The sequence below is a fragment of the Rhinolophus sinicus genome, chromosome 4, assembly GCF_057876585.1.
Source record: "Rhinolophus sinicus isolate RSI-liver-muscle chromosome 4, RSI-T2T, whole genome shotgun sequence".
NCBI classification, from domain to species: Eukaryota; Metazoa; Chordata; class Mammalia; order Chiroptera; family Rhinolophidae; genus Rhinolophus; species Rhinolophus sinicus.
In genome coordinates, this window is record NC_142504.1 from 48709312 (window position 1) to 48729882 (window position 20571).

Consider the following 20571-nt stretch of genomic DNA (forward strand, 5'->3'; position numbering starts at 1 on the left):
AAAGCTGCACCTTTCTGGAGGTAATTTAACACTCCCTATCAAGAGCCTTACATGTTGGCTTTGCAAGTGATTCCATTTCTAAGACCAAAACTCAGTAAATGTGCCATAGTGCATCCATCCACAGCATGGACTCAGTCCTATGCAGCCTTTAAAACTGATAGCACTGGGCTGGCCCAGTGGCTCAAGTGGTTGGAGCACCATGCTCCTAATGCCAGAGCCACAGGTTCGATTCCCACATGGGCCAGTGAGCTGCGCCCTCTACGGCTAAGAGTGTGTCAATGGCTCTCCCTGCAGCACGGGCCAGGGAACTGTGTCCTTACACAACTAGACTGAGAAACAACAAAAGGGAGGGGGAAGGGGTTCAGAAGGTGGGGGGGGAAGCCAAATGATGGGGAGGGAAACTGATAGCATTTTTTTAATGATGCTACTACTATACAAGATTAATTTAATAAGAAAATCTGCATATGTTAAGTGTAAAAAGCCAATTCCAAAATTATGTCAGTATGACACTGGGTTTTCTTGTTGGTGATGGTGTTATTGTTAAGATATATCTGCTTCATTTTTATAAATCTACTTAAACTAAAACAAAAAAATTTACAAACAAACACTGACCTTTAATGATAAAAGCATGGGGCTTCTTGTGTTCTTTTGATGTGAGTTTTATAAAATGAATTAACGTATCTTCTGAGATATGTGAAAACAGTTACATTAAATAAGCATAATTAAGTTAGAAAAAAAGGTTTGGTTTTCCTCCAGAAACCTGTATATTTTCTCCTGATAGATAATAAAGAGCAATGCTGCTTTTTTTCTTTAGTCTGACTGCCAGGAAACCTAACGCCAAACTTCTCCATCACCTTTAGTAACTGCACCACATGCCTGGGTGCGAGTCTGCCTGTTGCCCGTCATAACCTGCTCTGACCTGTATTACAGATATTCTTCTAACTAGCTTCAAAAGCCTTCTTGTGGAGAGGTGTGTGGGTGAAAGGGGAAAAGAAAGATGGAAAAAGAAAGAAAGGAGAAAGGAGAAAAAGGATGAGGTGGCAATTGTACAAACAGAATACCATTCTACCTCTGTGATTTTCAGATTATTTATTAAAGTTTAAGTTCCACCATAGTGGGTACTTAGTGTACTTAATAAATATTCATGTAATAAACAAGTGAAAATAACAACTTCCCAGTTTAAGAAAGAAATGAGTGTCTTTGAGGGCCCTTCCTACTCCAAAGAGTTCATATCTTATTAAATTTTGGTATCTTAGTATGTGCTTATTAGAGCAGTCATCACCAATGTTTTTGCATATTTGAAACTTCAGAAAAACCCAGACACACTCGTTAGCATGATGACAGTTTGACTTGTATGCCTTCAAGCTATAGCTTAGTACTCAGGATTTGAAATTCCTTTACAGTAAGTCTGCACAGGTCTGTGGCTCACAAACTGTGAATCAATGTACTACAGGCACAGAAGAAAAATGTTTACCATGAGCTAAATTCGGATAGCAGATACTCTTTTATAAAGGCTGGTACGACTTTTTGTACTGGTTTAATTTGTGCCATCATTTAAAATAAGAGATACAGATCTGACATGAAAAACTTACTTTCAACTTCTAAAAATCATGCGAGCTGGCAGAACGTGGCCTGTATTTCGACGTGGCAGTATTCAGCAAAAGTGATCAGCAACCACCTCTTCAGGTGGAGTTGTGGTCTCCAGTTTGGCGGACTCCCCATGTGGCCCTCACCATTCATTTCCAACGGCCTTTGGTAGACAACTGTAACCCCTTCACCACATCGCTAGTCTTTAGGAGAGTTTCCCAAAAATGCAATTATTGGTTACGTGTAATTTTTTCAAGGAGTGCCGAGGGCCTCCCATTACAGTCTTTCTGTGACAGTGCCTCAGAGCTCCCATGCCCAAGAAACTGCCCAAGGAGTACCAGGGGGAAGCCACCCACCAAGCCTCTTTAAACATCCTGGTTTTTGTGCTGCCTTTGCTTTTCCCTGATTTCCAAATCAGTGAGTGGCTAGCGCATAACAATTGTGGATAAATGGTAGATGGATGGACAGATGATGGATGACAAATATAATCTATACTATAATTAGTCGTAACTTCTTCCAGTTACTGGCAAATAAAAAATTCTGCTCTAAAGGAAATCTGCAATGATTTTTAAAGTAGCTATTTTTTTTATTGTTGCCATTGTTATTCTTATAATAGCTGCTCACGTTTGTTCCAAACATCCCTAATCTACCATTTAGGGGAAGGGGCGGGGGGGGGGGGAGGGGGGGAGGTTCCCAAAATGAAGAGGAAGTGCCCCTACTGGTGTGTAAAATGACCTCAGGTGAAACTTGGAGCTTGGTATTGAATTACAATGAATCACATACTAAGAAAGTTACTTCTTTCCCAAGGTTCTTTCAATCTGAGCATATTAAAGAACAAGTCTTCTTTGGTGCTAAGCATTTTTAAGCCCCATTATGACACCTGCCAATTTAATTTCCCTCAAAAACAGAGGAGCTGAGGCTCAATCCTGAAGCCTTTATCAGACAACTGTATCTAGACAGGATTTAATAGTAATCGGTTTTAAAGGCAAACGATACTGGTTTTTCAGTTTGGGTGGGGATACAAAGATTCATTTTAAGAAAATTAACTTTTAAAAGGCATTATGAAAGTTTATGTGTATTTTACCACAATTAAAAATAAATAACTTAGCATAATATTAAGTAAATAACAGCAGAGGGTGGAGTGCAATCATAACAGAAAAGCACCGAAGGGATAGACAAAATACTGACATTTGGGAATTAATGTTTGTTAGGATATTACTAGTCTGCCACACAGATGGAAAGTGTTCAAATTTATTTTAATTTCAATTTTACATTAAACAAATGTAAAAATATATGTAATGATAAACTACATTTCTATGGTGACTGAAAAACTTAAGATTTGTAACCTTTACACCTTATAACAGTTAAATTAGCTTATGGCTATAATTGACTATGTATGACTTCATATATATATAATGGACTATTTATGACTCTATATGGCTATAATTAATCTATGCCAATATCATAGAAATAGATGACCCTCCACACCAAAAAAGTCTTCCCACAAAGACTTTTTGTAAGCTGCAAATGATGATATAAAATAAAATTATTTTGTGATAAAAGCACATCTATATTTAAGATCACAAGTTGGGGTTGATAGTAAGTAAACCAGTAAGTAGACGAAATGTCACTGATACTCCCCACTGTCAAATAGCAGCCGTGACAAAGGCCACAGAGGAGAGGTACATGTTTCTGTAAGGGCTCCTAACAGGTGTAATGTGACCCAGGCAGGGCTTCCTCGTGAGGAGAGGGATGGCAGCAGCAAAACGGCTTGGCAGGACCGACAGGACCCAAGTCAGAGGAGGCTGAGACTGGGCTGCAGAGCCCGGGTGCTCCCTGGCACAAACATGCAGTTTACCTTTATGCCAACAACAGTGGGAAGATGGCTGGCTGAAGGGCTTTTAAAACAGAGTGACCTGCCTCATCAGATCTGTGTTCTGAAAGGTTTGCTCTGGCTGTACTGTGACAACCCTCCAAAGAGGAATCAGGAAACAGAATCAAAGATTAAATTGGTAATAAACAAAATAATTTAGAAACTACTGCACCTAGACAAAATAATGACCAATAGGAAGGAAGTGCAGATAAATGTCCAGTTGTTGTTTTTTTAACAGAAATTAAAAGATAACACTACACTTTTATTTAGGTAAATGATATAAAAATTTTAGATACTATGAACAATATAAAATTTAACACTTGGAACATAACAAAAATGACATAATTTCTTGGTCAGACCTAAGATGGCCTACCTATCTACCTACCTACCTACCTCCAGGGTTTTCAAGTAAGAAGGACTGGAGCTCCTGGAAGGGTTCTCAGAACTGAGGCTCTGATGACTTCTCTGGCTCCCAGCCCCAGCTTTTCTTCACACGTTACACATGACAGGCTTACAATATGATTTAACTGAAGAAATACTTTTGCTATTAAAACCAAGTCAGAAAACCACTGTAAACACCAGTGGCCTCCAGGACCCAGATAAGAAATTAGAATCAGTCAGTAGAAGAGTAGCGCCTCAGATGGCTATACCCTGTGAGTCCTGTTGGGTCTAAACTTCCAGTTCTGATCTCCTTCATGAAAAGTACAGTACTCAAGAACAGTCCCGTCTGTTTCTAAGCCTCCTCAAAAATGTTCCAACTTTGGGTCACACTGTCACACCCACTAGAATGCTAAAAGAGAGAAAGAAAGAAAACAAAAAAGGAGGGAAGGGAAAAAGAACATACAGTAGCAAGTTGGCAAGGACCAGGAGCATAGCTGCAGGGAGTGCAGATTGGCACATTCACTTTGGAAAACTTGCAATATCCACTAAGGCTCAACAATTACACTCCTAGGAATATACACAACAGAGATGCATGCACAGGTCCACTCATCAAAAGATATGTTCACAAATGCTCACAGCAGCATTATTTCTAATAGCCACAAACTGTAAACATCCCACATGCTTATCAATAGCACAATGGATAAATAAAATGAGGCATATTCATATGGTGAATAATCTACAGCAATAAGACTGAATCAATTACAACTACTCACATAGGTAACCTTGGGAGAAGACAGACCAAGAGAGTATAAGGGTTTCTATTTATATATAATGTTCAAAAACATATATATATTATTTCCAACAATAATAATATATAATATTTCCACAACACAATGGCCATATGTGGAAATAATGTCCATCTTTACCTTAATACTAAAACCCCAAATGAATCAGACTTAAATATGAAGTCAAAAACTTCTATAAGTAAACGTAGCAAAAAACCTTAGTAACCTTGGGCTTAACAGAGATTTCTTAAGATAAAACACATAAAACTGCAAAAAATTTTTTTTAAAAATCAAACTGCGTTTTATAATGATCTATCTATATATATATATATATATATATATATATATATATATATATATATATATATATCTTCAATAAAAATATTACTAAAGGGGCCAGCCCGGTGGCTCAGGGGGTTGGAGCTCCATGCTCCTAACTCCGAAAGCTACCGGTTCGATTCCCACATGGGCCAGTGGGCTCTCAAACACAAGGTTGCTGGTTCAACTCCTCGAGTCCCGCAACGGATGGTGGGCTCCGCCCCCTGCAACTAAGATTGAACATGGCAACTTGAGCTGAGATGCCGCTGAGCTCCCGGATGGCTCAGTTGGTTGGAGCCTGTCCTCTCAAACACAAGGTTGCTGGTTCGACTCCCGCAAGGGATGGTGGGCTGTGCCCCCTGCAATTAGCAATGGCAACTGGACCTGGCGCTGAGCTGCGCCCTCCACAACTAAGACTGAAAGGACAACAACTTGTAGCTGAACAGAACCCTCCACAACTGAGATTGAAAGGACAACAACTTGACTTGAAAAAAAAGTCCTGGAAGTACACACTGTTCCCCAATAAAGTCCTGTTCCCCTTCCCCAATAAAAATCCTTAAAAAAAAAAAAATTACTAAAAATTAAATAAAAACAAAAAAAGCCTAAGGATTGAGTGGAGGGAAGACAACACAATCAACCACTGTCATCTCATCTCACCACTCAGGAAAAAATACATACACCTCAAATTCATCTCTCTCGCAAATAGAGAAACAGGAAAAAGTGGCAAAGTGGGGGCGGTAAAAGGGAAACACAGTTATCGGGAACTGTCCTTCCTACTCTCTGAGTTGGAATGGGGGTTTGGGGTACAATGAAGAGAGAGTCTTCTATAAATCTGGCTCTCCTCCCATGACTACTCTTAGTTCCCCACAAAGACACACAGAGGAAAGCATATCCAACATAAGAGCACATAAAAGACATGTTGGCCCCAGATCCTTTCCCACTGAATAGCCTTTACTTCCTTCTCTCTTCATCTGGTCCCATCCTTATTTTTTCATTTTCTCCCTTCATTTCTCCTTATTCTTCCAGGCTTCTTTTTCTGCTTTCCACAACCACGCATCATTATCATATGCCCTTTTTCTCTTCACTTAAAGAGGCTCCAAAATAAGAAAAGGAATTAATACACACACACACAAGAATAGCACAGGATCTTTGTGTGTTGCAAATGCCCTTATACTAGGGAAGGGACAACATTCAACCTATTACTTTGCACCGATCCTATTGACACAACATTGTCAGAATATAGGCCACAGCATAAATATTTTTGTACTTTCTCCCTCTTCCTTTCTCTCTTCTCCTGAAAAAGGTAGCTGCAATTTATCCATTCAAATATGTGCTGGCTATGTGGGATGCTAATTAACTAGCTACTACTTATTTATTCCAGTATAAGGACCCCTTTTTAACAACAAAAAATGTCAAAAACAAACACACAACAAGAAATGATCCTTTTAGCTATCTGTTCCCTGAGAAAATGCAAACCTACCGTGTTTCCCCAAAAATAAAACCTAGCCGGACCATCAGCTCTAATGCGTCCTTTAGAGCAAAAATTAATATAAGACCCGGTCTTATTTTACTACAATACAAGATTGGGTCTTATCTAACATAAGACTGGGTCTTATGTTAATTTTTGCTCCAAAGGACCCATTAGAGCTGATGGTCCGGCTAGGTCTTATTTTCGGGGAAACACGGTAGTAGGCACAGATCGTTCACTTTTGACTGTAAGCTTTATTAATTACAACACATCCGTTACATTTAACAGCAGATGTGCGCAATGCTTAGTGTGAATGCAGATTCTCAGCTTCTCAGGCTCCTCCTTCACAGCCTGCTTAGCCCCTCCCTGGAGTCAGGCTGGATGGATTGAGAATCCTGGCTCCGAGCACTCTGCGCTCAGCTCTTCTTTTGATTAAGGGTTGTCCAATTTTGTTCATGAGTTCACTAAAGAAGAAGCAATACAGTTTGTCAATAATTTTAGCGCAGCAAAATGCTTTCTGTTCACTCAGGAGCTTTCTGGGATGATTTGTCTGAGTCCTGGCAACAGCCATAGTGGGTGTGTGTGTGTGTGTGTGTGTGTGTGTGTGTGTGTGTTCTCTCTCCGCCCCCTCAATTAGAACTAATATCTAAAAATGTTTAATAAATGATTACTTCCTTTTTCCAAGCTATTAGTTATTACTACTTCTCTTACTCCTTACCTACTCTACCCCATAAATTTCTAAACCCCAAGACTGTTCTAGCTTGGAAAACGCAAGAAGCAAAAACTTGAAAACCTATTTTTTGCATCAAATAAATATACACACCTTAATTTTTTACATGTATGCTGGGTAGATGAGGTAGTAATAGTGTGTGGCTCTGTCCCTACCATATTTAAAATGACTACATTCCTTCATTCAGCAAGCACTCAATCAAAAAGAAAATACTCGTAGTAAGATGTACTCCTAAAATCTGTAACAAGTGTACTCTCTTGCAACATGTCTTTCTCTTAACTGGCACTAACATACAAATCAGGTATCTTTTTTATTATTATTATTATTTTTTTTTTTTTTTTAAGTGTGTTTTTCCCAGGACCCACCAGCTCCAAGTCAAGTAGTTGTTTCAATCCAGTTGTGGAGGGCGCAGCTCACACTGGCCAATCCGGGGATCGAATCAGCAACCCCGGTGTTATGAGCTTACGTTCTAACCAACTGAGCTAACCAGCCACCCCTCAGAATTTTTTAAATTCATTGAATAATTTTCTCTGTAGTTAATTTTTTAAACCGGTAAGTGGACATTTTGCTCTCTCTCCAAAATACATTAAAAAAAAACAAAAAAAAAAACTAATACTTTTTGGTCACTTTACTGGTTTCTGTCCTATGAGTCAGCCATTCTGAACAGAAGTACTCCATGCCTCACCTACAAAATGACATTCAATGGACCTACACTATTCTGTTAAAAGTAAAAATATAATTTTATATTTCAAGGTAGTATTGAGATCTGTTAAGATAACATTTCCTAATTCAGGCCTCCAAAAAACCTTCAAAATTCCATTATATTACTTCGAATCACATTTGTATTTTTCAATGAAAGATCCTTAAGAGTCTACAAAAATAAATGAGGTTTCTTTTTTGTTTTGCTTTTCCCATTTTACAAAATTGAGAAAAATTAATTCAACTAGTACTAGCTGTCACAAGACTAGCAATTGCCATTAGGCGGGTTAAAACTATGAGATGGAAAAATTACTAGGAACATCATATCACTGTTGGTAAAAGTGTTGTTTCTCCACTAGGTTCCCTGAAACATCGAAATACCATTCTATACTGCACACAGTGAGCAAAACCAATTGTGGCAAATGATAACCTGGTTTCTTACAAACAAGTAGCTTCTCTCCTCTTTAAAGAAAGAAGACTGGGTTCCTTCATCCTTCTGACCAATAAACACGTGAGAATACTGACCATATATAAATTCCAAATATCTTTAATATTCAGGCCATGCCTCAAACAACTAATTTTAAAAATAAAAATAGTTAAAGACTTTTAAAATTTAGGTTAACTGGTGAACAAGGAATTGAAGAATGTGATGGTAATGCTACATGATACTGTAAGCTATTAAATTCTTGGGCAGTATATGGTATTACTAGACCATAATTTTCTTTTTAACTTCAGATTCTTGTTTTCAAGTTCTTCCAAACAAATTAAAAAGATCTGACTATTCATCATTGTATGACTTTAAAAAAGAAGAGGAAAAAAAGAGTAACTTCTATTTTTAATGTATTCACATTAGTGAAACAATTTCTGTTTGCTCAGTGTTGGCTCACCCATAAACTACCTTTATCACCCACTAAGTCAGCATATCACAACTGGCAGATACATACGGAAGCACCCCCAAGAATAACTAACAAAGCAAGCAAGCTCTGGTAAAACTGTGGATAAAGTTGTCATACGCAGAGCAGCTGATTTCTAAACTTTAACATCATGGCCACATACATCCTCCCTTTCTACCCAATTTAACCACAGGAGCTTAGGCAAAAAATTAACAACAAATGTAATCAGAATATTTTAAAATCGGTACTCATGAGAATGTATTTCAACCATAAAAACCTCACTCATTCCTAATTTGTTTCTCAATAATATTCATCCATTCTGTTCAACTCTCAATTTATCAACAGAGAATTCATTTACTCAAAAAGCCAAGTAATTATGGCTGTCCTCCCATTAAGAATGCTCTTCCTAGTAACAAAACTCTAAGATTACAGTTAGCACCCAGACCATTCACTATTTACACCACCCTCTCCCCTCCCCACCACCACCATTTTACTGGCAAAACATTCACAAGGCTGAAGACTGTTTTTCATCTCAGCAAACAGAATACTTTAAAACGGATGGCTAACCACAAACCAGAAGTTAGAAGCTACATAAAAATAAATCTAAATTTTTCTGTTTCCAATCTCTAAAAAAAACAGTAACATCTTCCATATTTATAATGCCCTGAATTACAGCCAGGAGCCTTTCACCTAATTATACTAATAAATCGATTTAATGTCATCATTTTGCCATCAGATCATGTCCTCCATACACGAGTGTACTTTAATTAAATCCATTTTACCATGTTAGGTTCTTCATATATTTTCTTTCTAGTGTTTTTCCTATGTCATTCCTTACCTACCAAATTGTTTCTTCATAATATTTTCCTAAATATTAAATCTATCAACAAAAAAAGATAACCTGAAAACTAACCACGGAAAAGATAAATCAACACACCTTAAATACAAAATTATCAACATTAGGTATAAACTATTAGGTAATTAAGAGAAAGGTAATCATCAACTGTACACCCAAACGACCCCAATTTAAAACATTATGTAGTATACAGAATTTTGGTAAACAGAAGTGAACACAATATTTACATAGCAAAATAGGCAACTATACATAGCCTCATTTCTGACTTGAGGTTAAAAAAATATCTTAATTCTATTTGTTAAGTAAACCAGCCATTTTAAGGAAATATCTCCTTACAGGTATAATCATTTGATTGACAGATAAAATAATTGCTTTAAAATTACTTGAGTCATTTTGTCCTTACCTGCAGGCATGAACCATTACTGCATGCAGTGACTGTTCCATTTCCTAGCACAGACTTGAAGAAGCATCATATCTCTCTTTCAGAATGTGACTAATCTGTCGGTTTGCAATTCCTAAGCTATTTACAAATGGCACTCCCTTTCCACATAAGAAAATATTTATTACAACCAAAAGTCAAGTATTTTTAACCTAAATCTTCTAAATGATGGCGATAATTTTGTGTAGCAACGTCAAAATATAGGAGGAAAATCTAATACTAGCATTTCCTTAAAGAAAGCATTTTTGTTTTTTGGCTAAGTAAATTATTTTTTAAAGCCTTCAACAGCTGTCACACATGAACCAGCGGTCTGCTGTGTTATGGTGTGCATGCTGCAGCTGATGAGACTTCACTATTTTTGAAAAAAAATCAATTACCCTTTGTAAAAGCAGAACAGCTTGCCCAAATACACATCCTCAATACAGCACAATGAACAGCATGCAGTACAGTACATTATACAGCAAACTTGACAGGAAAAAAACATGTCCTGGTTTGTTTCTTAGCAATGCTACACCATTAATTGTTCATGCAAGAGATGTAGCTGTACCTTTCTGAAGAGGACGACTTCTCAGAGTTAACTGACATCAGCAGCTCAATCTTCTGCTTGATTTCTGGAAAAATCAGAAAATATTCACAACCAAGATTGCCTGCCCTTGCTTTCAAGCCTTATATCAAGAGATTTTTCTTCTCTGATCCCTTTTGTTCAAAATGAGGCCACAAGATTCGCAGTACTTCTGGTTAGGACCGGGATTCAATGGTGCTATAAAGGGAAAAAGCTCCAGAGGCATCAGGCCTTGCTAAACTATGCACATGACTGTTTATGAAAGCAGGAAGTACCATTTCTTTTAAGCAGAGGGGTGTTTCCTTTTTCTAAGGTAGAACTAGCCTGGCTCTACAAGAAGATTTTTAAATGCAGCAAATTAAAATACAAACAAGAAATGCTAACAACTAGATATGACATACAAGATAATTTGAGAAGCCTGGGTAATAAAGTTACAGGCTGTAATGAACAGATATGCAACCCTTGGCTACTTCTATTTCACCAGCTCTGAAAAATATGGCTCAGTGAATCATTTTTGTCACTTAAGAATGAAATATTAAACCAGAACCCCAATATATAGATTAAATTTTTTTACCCTTTGTTATAATTTATTGATTGTCTTCAGTTAAAGATATATTTAATATCTACTCCCTGGCTCCCTTAGAGAAAGACTTATTTCACACCTTAATTTCCCCTCCTCCTTCACAGCACAGCTCCAGTGAACAGCAACACCCAGTACCCAGCACATAATCTACTTCTTTTAGGAAAGGACTGACAATGCCATCTCAAACAGAAATGTAAGCGCAAATTCAATTTAATCAAAAGATAATTGTCTGATACTGATTTAGCAAAATGAGGAAGAAGAGGGAAAAATAAGAGAAGAAGTAAAAGAGAAGGAAAAAATCTAACACATTTCCTTTATAATACTAATGATTAACCTAAAGCACATAATTTTACATGAATAAAACTGACATGGTCTTATTATTATTACCCAGACTATTTCACATGTAAAGCTGTTTCCCGTCTCGTAAATGTGTTTTCCTACTCGTAATTAAAAGTTCACATACCAAAAATAAAACACAGTGCCACTAGGATTTCAAAGTAGACTTTAATAGTTTAGGGGGTTTTTTAAAGCGTAAAACAAAATTTAATTTTTACAAATCTTGACAATAGAAACCAAAGGAATATGAAAAGATATAAAGGAAAAAGGAATAAAAATTAGTTGCATAAAATACAATGTACCTACACAGGAATATCGTCTTCATGTAAAATAAGGGTTTTTCCAAATTGCTTAAGCTTGCAACTTCGTCCAACGGGCATTATAAAACTGGCATGAACATCTAATGAGAAAAGAGAATCTACCATAGGCTGTAGCCAAACTACCTAACCACTGGGGACAGCACACAGCACTGTGGTTAAATTGAGATGATGATAATGAAACTTACCTTGAGGATTCTTACATGGATTACAGACCCTGTAATCCACCTGGTGCCATAGTGAAGGCTCAGTAATGCCCCTCCTGCCCGTTTAAGAAGAGCCCAGTGTTTAAGAGCTCAGGCTCTGCCGCCAAGTAGCCTCAGATTTGAAAGCAGGCTCCTGCTTCATTTTTAATAGCCATATGACCTTGGGGAAATTACTTCAGCTCTGTAAGCCTCTACCTCCTCTCCTATAAAATGGGGATAATAATTCCTATGTGAGGGGCTGTTCTGAGGATTTAATGAAATAATCCATGAAAGTCAAGGAGTGTGGCACTTGGCACATAACCCTCTCTGGCTCACAAAGGACAGTAATCCTAAACGCATGCTGAATGAGTTAATAAAGTGCATTACATCTGGTCCAGTTTTAATCCACCTTCCCTCTCACCACTCACCTCAACCTCCACCTTCCTGTCACCACGGGTACGTGTGGGAATTTAATCTGCACCTCAGTCTCCCCATCTAGAGAATTATTCCCAGTTAATCAGCAAGCCGTTTCAGAAATGAGGCTACATGTGAATCCATTTTCATCGTGGCAATTTTTCATTCAAAAAAGACAAAAAATTCACACTTCGGTGTATCCATATAAAATCTGTTCACTTAAGCTGAGCGACCCCAAGATTAAACTGCACAGCTCTACTGAAGTTTATACCAACCTTATAAACATCAGAAAGAAAAGTTAAAGCTCTAAACCATTTTCTGGCTGGTCACTGAAGGAGCTCCAAACCAAATGGTTTCAAATAATACATGAAAGGTTTCCAACATTTTCTTCAAACCTTCAGATGCGTTTCGAGCTCCAGAAGGATTGAAAGGTTCAGGAATGTTCACAAATACTATGTTAATACTGTTTCCTTTGAGGTGCGAGTATTCATTCCATCTAGGCCACTATCTTATCAATACCTTATCAATCTCGTCACTGGGTCTGATTACTCCCCACAGTCACTTAGAACTCCAGAAGCCATGGTACTGAGTTTCACTCCCCCACGATAGCCGCCATTCCTGGGGGCGCTGGTGTTCGTGCTGACGGGACTTCGAAAACCCGAGGCCTCCTCAGTCTCCTGAACCTCCGTCACTGGAGCCATCTACTCCCATGACCACATGTAGGATGCTCTCTGACACACACTGCACATATCTCCCCAAAATTAGTTGGTTGTTTTTCTATTTTATTCACAGTATCCAGAATCCTATACTTTAATTTTCTGCAGATAAGTCCACCAATCTTTTCCTTTATGAATTATGGTCTTCCTGTTAAACTGAGACTTTCCCACACCAAAAAAATTATAAATCATCAGCCTATCTTCCTCTAATACACTTTATAACTGTATTTCGCTTGTAAAACCCTGGCCTCTTCTACACTTTATTTTGGTCTATGAATTACTTGACGAGGTCTGGTATGCTTTTATAGGTCACTTTTTTAAACCTTATACACCACCCTACCCCCACAATTCTGAATTGCTCTCTTCACCACGCTTTGGTTCCAAAGCAAAGTATTTACAACCTGTTAAATATAGACTTATTCCACCATCCACAGTTTCCATTTATGCATTCCAGACAATGAGTTTAAAAAAAACAAAAAACACTTATTTCACGAAGAAAATAAGGAAGTGGTACATTTGTAGTTAGAATAAGCATATTTAAAATTATGGTTAATTTAATTTTTTTAGTCATAAATTTGTTTAATTTCTAAATAACATTATAAAACAACATAAGTTTTGTGGGGTTTTTTTAATGTTTTTGTGTTTTTAGCATTCTCCTCCTAACTCTGGGTTCTTTGCTGGATCATCTTTTGTCACCCAGGCCTGGAAAGGTTGATGATACTTGCATGACCCTCTTTTCATTCATTGACTCTTCTATCTATACCCTTGACATTCAGAACCATAAGGGCATTAATGATGACCAAATTTGAATTTTCTAGCCCAATACTCTCCTCTGCAACCCAGAACTATATATCCTTCAACCCCTATTAGACATTTTCACCTAAATGGTCTCCATATGCCTTGAACGCAGTGTCTAAAACTAACCTCATCAACTTTTCAATCTAATGTCTCCTTTCATAGCTTTTACCTCAGTGAACAGCAGCACCATTGGGCCCCAAGGCAGACTTTTGAGGGACCCCAGACAAGTACCCTTATATCATCTGGGATATCATTACCATCATTCTCCTGTTTATTGTATTTTATGCTCTGGAAATGCTGAGCTCTACTCTGTGTTTCCCCAAACACACCATGCTTTCTCCCTTTTTTTTTTTTTAATTAAAATTTATTGGGGTAACAATGATTAGTAAAATTACATAGGCTTCAGGTGTACACTTCTGTAATACATCACCTATATATCAAATTATGTATTCACCACCCAGAGTCAGTTCTCCTTCCATCACCAAATATTTGACACCAAGTCTCTTTTCACACAGTTTGCTCTGCCTGGAATGCCACTATCCAGTTCGTTTCCCTTGCACACCCGGCTCACTTTTCTAGTCACAGCCCCATCATTACCTCCTCCCTGCCATCTTCCCAGACAAAATACAGTTCCCATCCTCTAACCCTCTATGTATCACATACACTTGCGTTACAGAATTACTAAAATATGTGTCTTGCTTGTCTGATCCCCCATTGCGGCCACAGCGTCCTTACACGTTGCGTACGGCGGGGTTTAAATCCCTCGTGAAGATTCTCGTGATCCGTACGCAACATGTTAAGGGTAGGGAACTGAACTTTCACTTCAATTCGCACTTATTTGTTGATACTTTCATGGTCATTTTACCCTATTCTAGTCTAATGTTAAAGTTACAATCCAGCTAAGTTAGTTTCCTTAAATATACATTTCCAGATACAATTAATCAGAGATTCAAACAACGGTAGAACTAGAAGGTATGCAGATATCATCACCTAGCCTAACCACATGAATTTATAAAGAAGAAATTTGAAGGGAAAAAAGGTAAACTGGTGGCAATAACATTACCTTCTCTAAAAGATTGCTGTCTCTGAGACCTATAACTAAGTTTCCAAGGACAGAGCAACCCGAGCAGAACATTTCAGCCTTCTTTGAAATCAGCTTCTTAAATGCGATTTTCTCGCACCTCCAATCCATTAGCATCATCACTGCTAGTGGCTTTCTTAAATTTAAATAATTGGTTGGTCTGTGACATCCTACTCTTCTTATTCATCACCTTACACACCAAAAAAGAAGAACCAATTCACTCGGATTTTCCCCATTCTTTTCTACCCAGCCTAAAGACCTTCATAATACCCTTTTATTCACATTATACTCACACTTTAAAAGATGCTCAAAGTCCTTGTAAAGATGAGTAATTTGACTCTTCGGGAACAGCCTACTATCTTTAATATTTCACTTCCCACTCAAGTAAGATGAGTTTGAAGATTCCTGAAACACTTAGGGCTGTAAGTCCAGAGCTGAGCCAATCCCTAAGAACCCTGACCTGACCAGGAATAGCAGTTACCAGTAACTCTACCAAAACTAAGTCCAATAAAAAAGATGCCTCAGACTCAGATATCCTAGGAGAGAAACTGGGCCGCCCTGAACCCACCTAGAACTCTAAGTGTAATCGCAGTTTAAGACTAACGCAGGGATGTCGTGGAGATGACATGCTCCAGTGTCCTTTAGATCACTAAATACCAAGCACGAACTCAGACAGATCCTTGCTTTATGACATGGAATTAGATAATAATTGCACTGATAGCTCTATTAGGTTAGTGCAAAAGTAACAGCGGTTCTTGCAATTATTTTTAACTTTTTAAACCGCACTTACTTTTGCACCAACCTAATACCTACATTCTCATACCTACATCTGTTTTCCACGGGATATTATTCCGATAGATTTACTAAACTTCCTTTCATTTGCCAAATTCATTACATGATTATCCACATATCTGATTTTTATTTGGGGTATATATAAGGAAAACATTTTTAAAATTACTGCCTCATATATGGAGGGTGCCCAAAAAATGTATATACATTTTAAGAAAGGAAAAACCTATTAAACTTGTAATACTCAATATATACTGATAACAAAAGATGAATACAAGTCACGTTGACTTCTGTAATTACAAGAGGTGCTCAAAGTGGTTACCCTCAGCATCGAGACACTTCTGATTACGGCGAATGACTGCTTAAGCAACACTGACCAAAGTATCCACTTGTATACATTTTTTGGCACCCCCGGCAAGAAACAGGTATGCGCTCAGGTTACCTCAGATGATAGGATATTCCTGCAAGAACAGGAAGATGCTTCGGCAGGCCTCAGCACCAGAATCTTGTTCTGAAGGAAGGGCAGCCCTGGAACCAAGTGCGCAGAGGCACTGCTCTCCACCTTCACACTTCACCATTCTGGCAGATCAACACCTCTCTGCCCCTAATTCCATTCTCCTCTCACCACCAATTAATTGCTGCTCTCTATTTCGTGTTTCAGGTTCTGCTGTCTCGGGATGCAAGCTTAGGGCCTTCACTCTTGTGTCTCCAATTTAAGCCCAGGAGTATCTTTAAGTGACTTCCATTGAAACGCAAACGAGAGCCTGTAGACACTGGTCTGGCTCAGGTGTCCGTCCCTGAGATTGCCACCTGGGACCAAGCATTATTGAGGCCAGGACTCAAATTCCAGAGACTGACACTTAAGAGACCCTTCATGAGGGGCAAGGTCTCTCAGACGTCTCAGAAGGTCAGTGACTAAATGACCAACACCCTGAAGATCAGTCTAGCCTAAAAAGGAGTCCTTCTTACCTCAGCATTCATTATTCAAGTTTCTCTATTATGGCAACACACAGAAAAGCAAAAATTGTGCAAACAAAAGTAATCATTAGTGAACTAACCATCCAAACAAGTGATTACCATCGGTCTCTGTCCCCACTCAAGCACCTTCTCTGTCACTCTTGCTGATGATGGTCATACAGGCCAACAACTCAAAATGCAAATCCTGAGCAAAGTGAAAACTGAAAATCTGCAACAAAAGATGCAATACTTACAAAATTGATGGAAGAGACTAACATCAGACTTCCAGGTAAACATACTGACAAATCAGGATATAGAAGGAGTTAGGAAGATTAGTAACTGATGAGAAAAATCAACAAGGACAATAATATGCTAAGTGTCTCAAGAATATTTGATTATCAAAGACTAACAGGGATAAATAAAAAAGTAGTACTCTTAAATAGTCTGCAAAAATGCATTATAATTTAAAAGCTACCCAATCATGTTATTATATAAAACTTATGCCAATATATGCCAAAAACAATCAATACTTGATACATTCCTTGTTCATTCTAAAACCCATTACATATTTTTCAATTACATCTTAACTTTTGTTAAATAACACGTAAGCTTGCTTTCAGAATCTAATTTTCTTTTTCAAGATAAAATCCCAATTTCACCACCCTTCCTTAAAAGTAGTCTTTTTCCAGTATCAAATTTCATTCTGCTGTGCAATTCCAAAACAGGATTACTTATGTCTGCCAGCCTACTACAATATGGTTATCCCAAACTATACTGTGGCAGGGGTGGGAAGGCCAGGGTTGAAGGAGCAGAAGGAAGAGATCTCGGGCTGGTTAGGTTCCTGGTCTACAACTTTCAAGGCAGCTGCTACTGCCACTTACCAGAAACTTCATTTACTAGAGGAAATGTTTTTCCTTCTGTCACCTTTTAAATTCTTATTCTGAATGCAATTTATAACCCCAAAAAAATACTAGTTTCAAAAGAATGATTTGTTATTGATTCCCAAGTTCTAGCAAGAAAAGCAGGTCAATCCCCTCAAACTGGGATCCTATCACCCAGCCCCTGGAAGCCAGGAAGCAAGAAGGCAGAGGAAAGAAGAAACCACTGCTCGGGCCCAAAAACCTAGATCACCCATCCTAATACCACACGGAGCACGTTAAAATGTTTCAGTTCATCACAATTTGTTACCATTGTTTTGTTATTTTGATATTGAAATTTTTCAGGAGCAACAAAATACAAAAATGCAATGAAGTATGAAAATATGAATGTTTAAATAAATTTCTAATTTATTAGCCTCACCCATCCATCATTCCCCTCTATTAGCAATGAGATGTAATGAAATGAATCCCTGAAAACTGTGTACAGGTTTCTCACCACAGCAGAGTGTCATTAATAGTTAATCCAGCCGCTACCAGAATAACAGCGCTCTTACCCTCATTCTGTTGGGGAGACAGAAGTAACACAAGTTCTAAGATAACTGAGCTCTTACACTCAGGGTGAGATCCAATGCTCTGTTCCTCATGAAGCCAAGTTTTAAAGCTATCTCTGTCTTACACTTACAAAATATCACTTGCATATTTTTCTGAAACAATATGTGAATTTAGAAAATACATCACATCGCTTCTCGGCCTTTTGGCTGAGATCAAGAGTAGAAAATACATCACAGAATAACTCAGAAAAAGGAAGTATTTTTATCATTCTAACTTAAGGGTAATTTTTCATACTAAATATTAATATACAACTGAAACTACTTGGTTCTCTAACATGGAGACTTATAATTTCATAAAGTAAGATATTTTAATAGTATTTATAATTTCGGCATATAAAGGAGTTCACCAAGGCGATAAATGACTGCTTTCCAACTCCTTTAGCAAGCCAAGGCTACCACTCAACCATATTAAAGAAACTTCACTATGTAAAGAGGTGACAGAATGATTGTGCAAGGCTTATTTGCATGTATGAAAAACCAATCCATATCAAAATGTGTGGTTATAAGGAGGTATCCCTGTCCCTAACTCCCAATCCATATTAACTTTCAAACTGAAGAATGAACTTGATGTGATATAGTCCAATATTCCACCTTTCTACATTCCCTCAGTACCAAAAGTTACTAAATTAGGTGAACAGGGAAGAGAATATCACAAAAATACGTACGCCACAGTCCAATACTTAACATTTAGCTTGAACCACAGGCTTATTTGGGCTCTTTAAATGAATGAATTCATTTAATCCTCACAACTGGAGAAAATAGGTACTTAATATAATGTCCCTTTACCTATGTGGAAACTGAAGCTTGGAAAATTTAAGAAGTTTGTTCAAGATTCCAGAGTTAAACGATTCCATTTACAATAGCATCAAAAAGAAAAAAACACTTAGGAATAAATGTATTGAATTAGAGTCTAGACATAAACCCTCACATGGCAGTCAACTGATTTACGGCAAGAATGCCAAAGCCATTCAGTGGGAAAGAGACAGTCACTTCAAAAGCTCATGCTAATAACTGGATATCCACATGCAAAACAATAAACCTGGACTCCTGCCCCATGCCATATACAAAACTTAACTCAAAATGGATCAAAGACCTAAATATAAAGGTTAAAACTATAAAACTAGTAAAAGGAAATATGGGTATAAATCTTCATGATTTTGGATTAGGCCAGAGTTTCTTAAATCACACCAAAAGGACGAGGAACAAAAGAATAGATAAATTGAACATCATAAAAATTAAAAAATTTGTGCATCAAAAGATTACTATCAAGAGAAATAGATAATTCGCAGAATGGGAGAAAATATTTGCAAATCAGGTATCTGATTTTAAAAACTAGCATCCAGAATACATAAAGAACTCTTACAACTCAAAAATTAAGAAACCCAACATCCCAATTAAACAACGGGCAAAGGATTTAAACAGACATCTCTCCAAAGAAGAAATACAAATGGCTGGCTGATAAACACATGAAAAGACACTCAACATTATTTGTCATTAGGGAAATACAAATCAATACAACAATGAAATACCACTTTACACCTACGCCAAGATGGCTATAACCAAAAAGATACTAACAAGTGTTGTCGAGGATATGGAGAATTTGGAACCTTCATGCATTGCTGGTGGGAATGTCAAATGGTACCACTACTTGGGAAAACTATCTGGCAGCTCTTCAAAAAGTTAAATAAAGACTTACCAGGGGCAGCCAGATGGCTCAGTTGGCTAGAGAACCAGCTCTCAACAAGGTTGCCGGTTCAATTCCCACATGGGATGGTGGGCTGCACCCCCTGCAACTAAAGATTGAAAATGGGAACTGGACTTGGAGCTGAGCTGCGCCCTCCACAACTAGACTGAAGGACAACGACTTGGAGTTTATGTACCCCAATATTCCCCAATTTAAAAAAAAAAAAAAGTTACCATATGATCCAACAATTCCACTCCTGGGTATACACCCAAGAGGATAAAAAACATGATCATATCATTCACACAAAAACTTGTACACAAATGTTTATAACAGGATTCCTCATAATAACCAAAAAGTGGAAACAACCGATACGTCCATACACTGACGAACACATAAACAAAATATGGGATATCCATCCATACACATAAAAGCAATGGAGTACTGATACATATATGCTTGCCACACAGATGAACCTTGAAAACGCTAGGGAGAGGGAAACAAGCCAGGGACAAAACATACATTGCACGATTCTATTTATATGAAAAGTCCAGGAACAAGGAAATATAGACAAAAATTAGATCTAGGGACTGAGAGGAGGGAGAACAGGAAGAGTCCACTACGACACATCGGT

General features: G+C 37.8%; 1 protein-coding gene across 13 annotated transcripts in view; it reads right to left on the reverse strand.

Moving 5' to 3' along the window:
- Nucleotides 1-20571, reverse strand: part of SRPK2 (SRSF protein kinase 2) — a 218980-nt gene that overhangs the window by 116242 nt on the left and 82167 nt on the right. For 3 of the 13 annotated variants that reach the window (XM_074340608.2, XM_074340607.2, XM_074340612.2), the window contains exon 3: nucleotides 10577-10640. The exons of 8 other annotated variants lie outside the window; for them this stretch is intronic. In XM_074340608.2, the coding sequence (XP_074196709.1) occupies nucleotides 10577-10640 (64 nt within the window). Of the gene's footprint in view, nucleotides 1-10576; nucleotides 10841-20571 lie in introns of those variants that run through there. 2 more of the 13 variants (XM_019745317.3, XM_019745320.3) reach the window with 2 other exon arrangements.